Source organism: Canis aureus, chromosome 8 (assembly GCF_053574225.1).
Source record: "Canis aureus isolate CA01 chromosome 8, VMU_Caureus_v.1.0, whole genome shotgun sequence".
NCBI classification, from domain to species: Eukaryota; Metazoa; Chordata; class Mammalia; order Carnivora; family Canidae; genus Canis; species Canis aureus.
In genome coordinates this window covers 76,775,041-76,783,511 of record NC_135618.1, presented here as the reverse complement: position 1 = coordinate 76,783,511, position 8,471 = coordinate 76,775,041, and the positions used below count along the sequence as shown (strand labels likewise).

At 44.3% G+C, this 8,471-nt stretch overlaps 2 protein-coding genes across 5 annotated transcripts in view; one reads left to right on the top strand and one right to left on the bottom strand.

Annotated features, from left to right (window-relative positions):
• Positions 1–581: 581 nt before the first annotated feature.
• SBDS (SBDS ribosome maturation factor) lies at positions 582–7,347 on the bottom strand. The gene is made up of 5 exons (XM_077908338.1): positions 7,103–7,347; positions 6,399–6,528; positions 4,585–4,785; positions 3,070–3,234; positions 582–1,347 (listed from the first exon to the last, which is right to left on the bottom strand). The coding sequence occupies exons 1-5, from the start codon at positions 7,228–7,230 to the stop codon at positions 1,219–1,221; spliced, it is 753 nt and encodes a 250-aa protein (XP_077764464.1). The 5' UTR covers positions 7,231–7,347; the 3' UTR covers positions 582–1,218.
• An 811-nt stretch (positions 7,348–8,158) lies between these two features.
• Positions 8,159–8,471, top strand: part of LOC144319764 (S-adenosyl-L-methionine-dependent tRNA 4-demethylwyosine synthase TYW1) — a 239,890-nt gene continuing 239,577 nt past the window's right edge. For all 4 annotated transcript variants that reach the window (XR_013385495.1, XM_077908336.1, XM_077908332.1 and 1 more), the window contains exon 1: positions 8,159–8,347. Coding sequence is in view for 3 of the 4 variants with exons in the window: in XM_077908336.1 (XP_077764462.1) it covers positions 8,344–8,347 (4 nt within the window). In the remaining variant the exon portion in view is untranslated. The remainder of the gene's footprint in view (positions 8,348–8,471) is intronic.

The window sequence follows — 8,471 nt, the reverse complement described above, 5'->3', positions numbered from 1 at the left end:
CCTTTGAGTTTAGATCATCTTTATGAAACAATAATCTGTACCAGTAAAATGGAATCAGAGGGCCATCTTAAGGACTGTTATCAAAACAGTAATTCAACATTACATATAGTGTTCTCAACTTATCAAGCAGGAGTATTTCTTCTAACACTATGAGAAGCAACTTTAACTTCATAATTTCAAATGGACCATTTCTGAGTGCTTGTATCAGCAGTGAATTCTATGTGCTTATAAAACCCATCTGGACCTGTTCAATTCAAAAACTCTCAGTTAAAAAGTTCTGTCCACGAAACACAACCACATGTTCATTTTGAGTAAAACACTATAGAGTATCTCCTTTGAAGACAAGCAGATTTTTAAAAACTTGCACGTGGTCCATTTAAGTGTTTAAGTACTAAAATACTTATATTCAATTACTTCCTAAATGATTAAGATTTATCAGGTGTCCATCAGAACAGGCCCTGTTCTAACCACTCGCCATTCCTCAAAGGACTTATTTCATCCTGCTGAGAACTCTCCAACCCTACCAGGCAGAAGGCAGAGAAAAGGGAGCTTAGAAGCTGTCTAGAAACACAAGACACAGGTTAATAAAAATAAAGAGTGGTTTTATTGGTTACATATAATTCAGCTATATTAATATATATTATAAACTTTAAGGATTAGAAACAAATGACTTTATTCTTTACCGAGAATAATCTAGTTTATGGCAGCACATTTAACGAATATTCCTTCAGTCCTGCAGTCATCACAGAACTATTTTTCAGATAATCAGGAAGTCATCATCCAAACTTTGTATTAGGCCACATGTTTCATTAAGTACAAATAAGACATTATGTTTTCTTCAGCAAACACTCCTTTTGTCATATTGTCATACCCTCCCGCATTTATTTTATCACATATAATGTGCAAAGTTTAACTTTTTACCCACAAGAGTTGCCTCGGATAAATTGCACATTGGGAAGTACAAGGCACGAGACAGTAGCAACGTTACTCTGCCCTCTGCAGCTTGGATTTTTCGTTTTTGCCTAAAACCCCACTTTATCATTAAAACTAAATGAATCCCACAGTGTAATACTCATTAGGAAAGTCTTTTTGTGTATACGTTACCACAAAGATGGAAAATGTCCAACAGTTTGAGCAAGTATTTAGCAGACCACAGAAAAGAGGACTGTGGGAAAAGAAAATACTTTAGTGTTTTAGAGCTGAAGAGCTTGATGGATGTTATTCAAATTTCTCATCTCCTTCTTCCACATCTTTCAAGTTGAGTACTTCCAAAGAACCTTTGCCTTTTGTCTCCTTTTTTATTAGCTCATCAATTTCTCTGAAGCAGCCCGGGTCAATTAGACACACCTGAAACACGGAACACAGCTGCTCACCACATGAAGATGAGCAAAGCAACAGTATGAACACGGCTTTAGCTCCTCTAAGACAAACACATGACACTTTCCGGATGTCCCTGCTGCTACAGTTCTACAATGAAAGAGCGAAGACAATGCACAGGGGAGCAGACGGGGTTCTAGTCCAGCGTCTCCCCCCCCCCCCCCAATTTTTATTTAAACTCTAGTTAGATAACAATGAAATTTTGGTTTCAAGAGTAGAATTTAGTGACTCAAGCTTACATAATAGCAACCAGTGCTCATCATAACTAGTGCCCTCCTTAAGGCCATCCCCCACCTATCTCCTCTCTCCATCAACCCTCAATTTGTCCTCCATCATTAAGAGTCTTTTATGGCTTGCATCTCTATTTTTGTCTTTCCCCTCTTATTTTCACCTGCTAGGTTTCTTAAATTCCACATGAGTGAAATCTTATGATATTTGTCTTTCTCTGACTTATTTCATTTGGAATAATACCCTCTAGTTCCATCCACATAATTGCAAATGCTAAGATTTCATTCTTTTTGATATCTGAATAATATTCCACTGTGTGTGTGTGTGTGTGTGTGTGTATACACACCACAACTTTATCCATTCATCAGATGATGGACACTTGGGCTCTTTCTATAGTTTGGCTATTGTTGATAATACTGCTATAAACACCAGGGTGCACGTACTCCTTCAAATCAGCGTCTTTGGGTAAATGCCTCGTAGTGCAATTGCTATATTGTAGTGTACTTAATTTTCAACTGAGGAACCTTCATACTGTCTTCCAGAACCTTCTACTGTCTTTATGCATGTAGGCCCTATGACGGGCATCAACCTCCTTGTCTGAGGACTTCTCTGGATTTCTTGGCTGTAAAGTGAATGGGACTAGAAAAGTATAGTTCTTTTTGTACTAAAATTTAGCATGAACATTTATAGTTCCAGGAAAGTACCTCTTTTTATTGGCATCTGAAGGAGAAAATCTTGAAAGGCCCATTTAGAAATCACGTGTAAAGTTTTGAAAAGATTTGACAACTTCAGAATGTCAGATGTGTTGTTTCAGGTTTAGAATGAAATGCTCAACAATCCCAGTCTAGAGTTCATTTGAACTGAAGCTGCTGCAAAGTCCTAAGGGATGAGTTTGCAGACAATGGAATCTATACTGTGTCTGACACTGTAGGGTGAGGTTCTAAGACAAAATTCTTTGGCTGCTTCTATAAAATGTTCTGTGATAGGGCACCTGGGTGGTTCAGTTGGTTGACCACCTAACCCTTGGTTTCAGCTCAGGTCATGAATTCAGGGTTGTAGGATTGAGCCCTGTATCTGGCCCCGAGCTCAACATGGAGTCGGCTTGAGATTCTCTTTCTCTCAAATAAATAAATGGATCTTAAAAAAAAAAAAAAAAAAAGTTCTGTCGTAAATGAGGCTGTTCAACTGGTCTTATTTCCAATTTCCTCATAATAAGAGACTCACTGTAAAACATATACTCTCATCCAAAATAAGCATAGAATCACCTAAAAAAAATCCAAAGTGTGTTTAACTACAACTTAATTTCACTTAGACCTTTACATTTTTACTTATTACTTAATTAATAAGAGGTTTCTGGAAATGTCTTACTGTTCTTACCTTCTAAATATTCATTACACATTTATGACTAGAGAACAGACTACTTTGGTAACAAGGAAGCAAAAGAGTAAGAGTGTTTTGTCTTACAATTTCTAACTGCTGACCGTAGTCTTCACTCTCTATGACCTTGATCAGTGGCTTGAGCTTTTCTTTCAGCTTCTTCCCTTCATTCACTGGGAGAAGGAACCGGAGTCTCATGTGAGCACGTTCGATCTGCATTTTCTCCTTTAACTGCTTTATCACCTCCAAAGCCTAGCAAGACAAAATTGAAAACAATGGCCACTTCTTTGCCCCTTCTGCTGCATTACTTTCTAAGGGATTCAAAACAAAGCAGTTTCCACCTGGCTGAATTAGGCGGCGGTTCTTCGACAGGACACAGACAACAGAAACATCAGTAGGAAAAAATAGATAAATTGCACTTACAGAACACAAACTTTTGTGGTTCAAAAAACTAACAACAAAGTGAAAAGACAACCCATTAAATAGGAGAAAATACTAGCAAATCACACATTTGATGAGGTATCAGTATCCAGAATATATACAGAACCCTTACAACTTGATAATGAAAACACAAATGATTGAAAAATTGTCCAAGTAGTGATTTTTCTAAAGATCACATGAAAATATGCTGAAATCATAGTTACCAGGGAAATGCAAATCAAAACCAGAATGATACATCCAAAAAAAAAAAAAAAAAAGAATGATACATCCAGTTTGGCTGTAATAAAAACGGTGGATTAGACAACTCCAATATTCATGAACAAAATATGGTATTTCCACACAAGTTATTATCAAGTCCTAAGAACGAATGAAGTACTGACATGTACAATAACAGGTAGGAACCTTTAAAGGACACATATTGTATGATTCCATTTATATGAAATGTCTGGAATAGAAAAGTCCACAGAAAACAGAAAACAAATTTGCCAAACACTTGTAAGAGGGAGAAAACAAGGAGTGACTGCTAATGTTGACAAGAGTTTCTTTTGGTGGCAATGGAAATATTGTCAAATTAGGGCAGACTGCAGGAACTTTGTGAATAGACCACTGAACTGTTCCCTTTATAAAGATGACTCGTGTGGCATGTGAAGTACATATAAATAAATAAAATCTAAAATACAGAGTTGGAATAACTCTTTAAAACTCCAAGTTTTGGGATCCCTGGGTGGCGCAGCGGTTTGGCGCCTGCCTTTGGCCCAGGGCGTGATCCTGGAGACCCGGGATCGAATCCCACATCGGGCTCCCGGTGCATGGAGCCTGCTTCTCCCTCGGCCTATGTCTCTGCCTCTCTCTCTCTCTCTGTGACTATCATAAATAAATAAAAATTGAAAAAAAAAAAATTAAAAAAAAAAAAAACTCCAAGTTTTATCTCTAAAGGTCTGATTTGGAAAGGAGATGAGAGTTGTAGTACATTTGTACTTTGTTAAAAAAAAATTCCATTGCTCCTCCCTACGAGCCCCATCTTCTCCTCCTCCCTCCCCCAAATCTCCGACCCAAGTGCTTCCAACTAGTATTTTATTATTACAGACCGACTATTTTAATGTTTTCTTCAGAGAAAATTGATTTTCACGTGGACACCTTTTGACATTAAAAGCCACTCACCTGCTGTTTTGTACTCTTATTGGTTTTGACTGAATAGTGGATGTCCTTCATGGCTCTCTCAATAAGGATAACAGTATACGGTCTCTTTGTTTCAGGGTTCACACACTTGTCAGCTACGATAGTTGCAATGTCCCTGAACATCTGCTCCAGCTGCGTATGCCGTTCTTTATCTGATACTTGAACCTCCCCTTTAGTTAAAATCTAAAAAAAAACCCCAACAGGTTTAAATAAGCAATGTCTTTATTGCACGTCACTTGTTAACTAACCACAAGAATTAAGAACTTGGGGAGAAAATTAAATTCCATCCTTCTCAGCTATTGATTTACAAGAAATAATTTGACCTTCACCTAAAGGATATACTGGATTATCTTGTGCTCGAATATCTTGACTTATTTAGGTGGAGAAAAGGGCAATTTAGTAAAAGTTGTAAACGGTGAAAACCCTGAAAAGAAATTCTATTTTCAGGAATATTCCACTACAAACATATAAATGGACAAAATAAGGCAACTCAGTAGATTTAATTTTTAGAGACTTGGCAAAATTGTTCATGTCCTGAATTATTAAAAACAGCACTGCACAACAAAGAAGCCAAATAATCTTATTAAAACAGAGAACCTCAACAGACATTTTCTCTAAGAAGACATCCAGAAGGCCAACAGACACATGAAAAGATGCTCAACATCACATGATTTGCATCAAGGGAATGCAAATCAAAACCATAATGAGTTATCACCTCACACCTGTCAGAACGGCTAGGATGAAAATAAAACAAGAAATGGTGTTGGTGACGACGTAGAGAAAAAGGAACTCTCATGAACTGTTGGCGGGAATGCAAACTGGTGCAGCCACTGTGGGAAAGTGTGGAGGTTCCTCAAAAAATTAGAAGTAGAACTACCATATGATCCAGTAATCACATCTCTGGGTATTTACCCCCCAAAAACAGAAACACTGACTTGAAGATACATGCACCCTTATGTTTACTGCAGCCTTTCTGATAACAGCTATGATATTGGACACTGGACTTAGGACAACCTAAGTGTCCACTGACAGATGAAAGGATGAAGATGTATACACAATGGAATAGTACTCAGCCATCAAAAAGAGTAAGTCTTGCCATTTGCAATGATGTGGGTGGACCTACAGGGTATAATGCTAAGTGGAAGAAGTCAAAGAAAGACTAGCACTGCATGATTTCACACATATGTGGAATTTAAGACAAAGCAGACGAACAAACAAAAAGAGACAAAAAGACAGACTCTTAACTAGAGAGAACTAGTTGCTAGAGGGGAGGTGGGCGGGGAATAGGTGAAAATAAGGGGGATTAAGAGGTTCAAACTTTTCATTTTAAAATAAGTCACAGAAGAAAAGAACAGCATATGTACTATATTTAGTAAGACTATAGTAACACTTCAGTGACAGGCGGTGACAGGACTTATCCCTAATTTAATTATACTTCAATTAACAAAGTGATGCCACAGAGACACCTGGGTGGCTCAGCTCATTAAGCCTCTGACTTTTGAGTGGGGCTCAGGTCACCATCATGTGACATCAAGCCCCCAGCTGGGTTCCGAGTTGGGTTCCGTGCTGGGCATGGAGCCTGCTTGAGATTTTCTCTTTCCCTCTCCCTTTGCCCCTCCCCCACCCCTTTCTCTTAAAAAAAAAAAAACAAACAAAAAGAAGTGATGATGTTTAGGTCAAATTATCGTAGGATAATCCACTCCCCCCAAAATAATGTTTTAAAGCTTAACATACCTCTAGGTCGTTCTGCTATAAAGAACATTAGGGTTGATGAGGCTGTAGCTGCTGGAACTCACCTGCTTACAGATTTCTGTCTGGTCGTCTGTTCCAAAGGCACTGATCAGATCTTCCTTCTTTGCAACCTGACCTTTAGAAACGTTTACGAACACTGAGTGGGTCTGCAGAACTTCATCAAGGTCTTTTTCCCTTAGGACAGAAGAGAAAATTCTAAGTGAACACAGGAGAAACTTGGAAATTCATTCACAGATACAAGATGGCAACAATATAAAAAGCAAGAAACAGCAAATGCTCCCGACTGACCCCCAGGGAGAGGGAGCCCTGGAAACTGAGCGCCGCGTCTGCGGCCCCACGCACGTCTCCTCGGGAGAAAACCGCCTGGGAGGGGGAGGCGGGCCGCAGGGGGTCCGCGGAGGGCGCGGCGGGGTGGGGCGCGGGGTGCAGGGCGGGGCGCGGGGTGCCGGGCGGGGCGGGGCGCGGGGCGCGGGGCGCGGCGCCGCCGCCAGGGCCCCCGACCCCTAGATGGCAGCACCGGGGACCAGCGGGCGGAGACCTACGAACGGCCGAAGACTCGGTCGCGGCCCCTCAGCGGTACGGCGGCGGCAGACCCCCAGGTGGGGCCCCTTGGCCGTAGCTCTTAAGTCACCGCCCAAGCGGACAAGGGCCGTGACGACGCGCTACGCCGGGAGCGGCAGCGAGTGCTCGCGGCGGCCCTGCCCCGCGGCCCGAGGCCCCGTCCGCCCGCAGGGGGAGGCTCACTCACACGCCGCTCCGCCAGCCCACCACTTTGTTTTTGTAGCAGGCGATCTCGAAGCGCTTCCCGGCGCGCTTCATGCGCACCACCGCCACGTTGGTGAGGCGGATCTGGTTGGTGGGGGTGAAGATGGACATGGCCGCTGCTCACACGCCCGCGCCGCCCGCCTCAGGGCCGCCGGCACCTCCTGCAACGACCCGGCGGCGCGCGGCCCGACCGCCAACTGCCCAGGCGGCCGCCACAGCACGGCCGGCGGACTTACTGCGCAGGCGTCCGCTGTGGCCGAACCCGGCAGACGAGAAGCGAGCAGCGACGCCTGCGCACTGTGGCTTTTACGACATCGCTCCGCGCCCGGCAGGAGAGGCGCTCTGCCGTGACGTAATGCAGTTCCCGCATGAGCTCAAGAGCTCTGATTTGCTGGCGACGTTGATGCTTTAGCGACCGGGAGTTCCGCAGCTCGGGGCCACACCCACCTTCCCCTTTTATTGTGGAAAAAGTTGTAAGATAAAGAAGTCGAGAAAAAAGTATGATGAACAACTCCCTTAAGCCCATCCTCCCACTTCAACAATTATCAACATTTTGTCATTCTTGTCCTATTTTTTTGTTGGGAGTGGTTTAAAGCAAGTGACAAGCTCCTAGCTTTAAACACGTCATTGTATTCTCACAGACGCACCCAACAAGATCGACCGAGATTCTTAATACCCTCTAACAGCCCGGCCATAGCCAAATTTCCCGAAATAATGCCTTTTTTACAGTGTGTCTCAACTGAGGTCCAAACGGGACCAAACATTGCATTCGGTTGACGACATCCCCTCAACGCCGTCTTTCCCCGGTTTCTTCCCCTGTGCCCCGCCTTCCATGGCCTCATTCCCTTAGGGCCCGCCCCTTGCCCCTCGGCTCCAAAACGGGAGCGTTTGGACCGGCTCCGCGCTGCTGTCCCTCAGCCGTGGGCGGGGCTTCCCTTGGGATCCGCCCCTTCCCCTCTTAGCCAATCCGAGCGGGGCCGGGAGGGCTGCGGTTCCAACGCGCGGAGCTCTGGGCGGGGCTTCCCTCGGGGCCCGCCCCTTCCCCTCTGAGCCAATCCCATCGGGCTGGCGAGTGGCATGGCGGCCCCCAGCGCGGCGGGTTTGGGGTGCGACGCTAGTGCTCCGAGGTAGCTGTAGTCGTCCCCTGATGTCCTCGCCGGCCGCCAGGTTTCTCAGGTCTGCAGGCCTCGTGTGTCGGGCCGCAGGGCTTGGGCTCTGAAGAGAATGGGTAAGGGCCCCCGGCGGGCAGAATCCGTGAGGCGGGAGGGGAGAGGAAGCCGTCTGTGTAGGAGCCTGTCGGGGCGGAGCGCGCGGTCGGGCGGTCCTTCAGAGGCGGCGGCGGCGGCGGCGGC

Coding starts and splice junctions, on each gene's coding strand:
- SBDS (XM_077908338.1), bottom strand. CDS start 7,230: ATGTCCATCTTCACCCCCACCAACCAGATCCGCCTCACCAACGTGGCG. Junction 3,235..4,584: donor ATAAGAGTACAAAACAGCAG/GTGAGTGGCTTT, acceptor TTGTCTTGCTAG/GCTTTGGAGGTGATAAAGCA. Junction 1,348..3,069: donor ACGGTCAGCAGTTAGAAATT/GTAAGACAAAAC, acceptor TCCGTGTTTCAG/GTGTGTCTAATTGACCCGGG.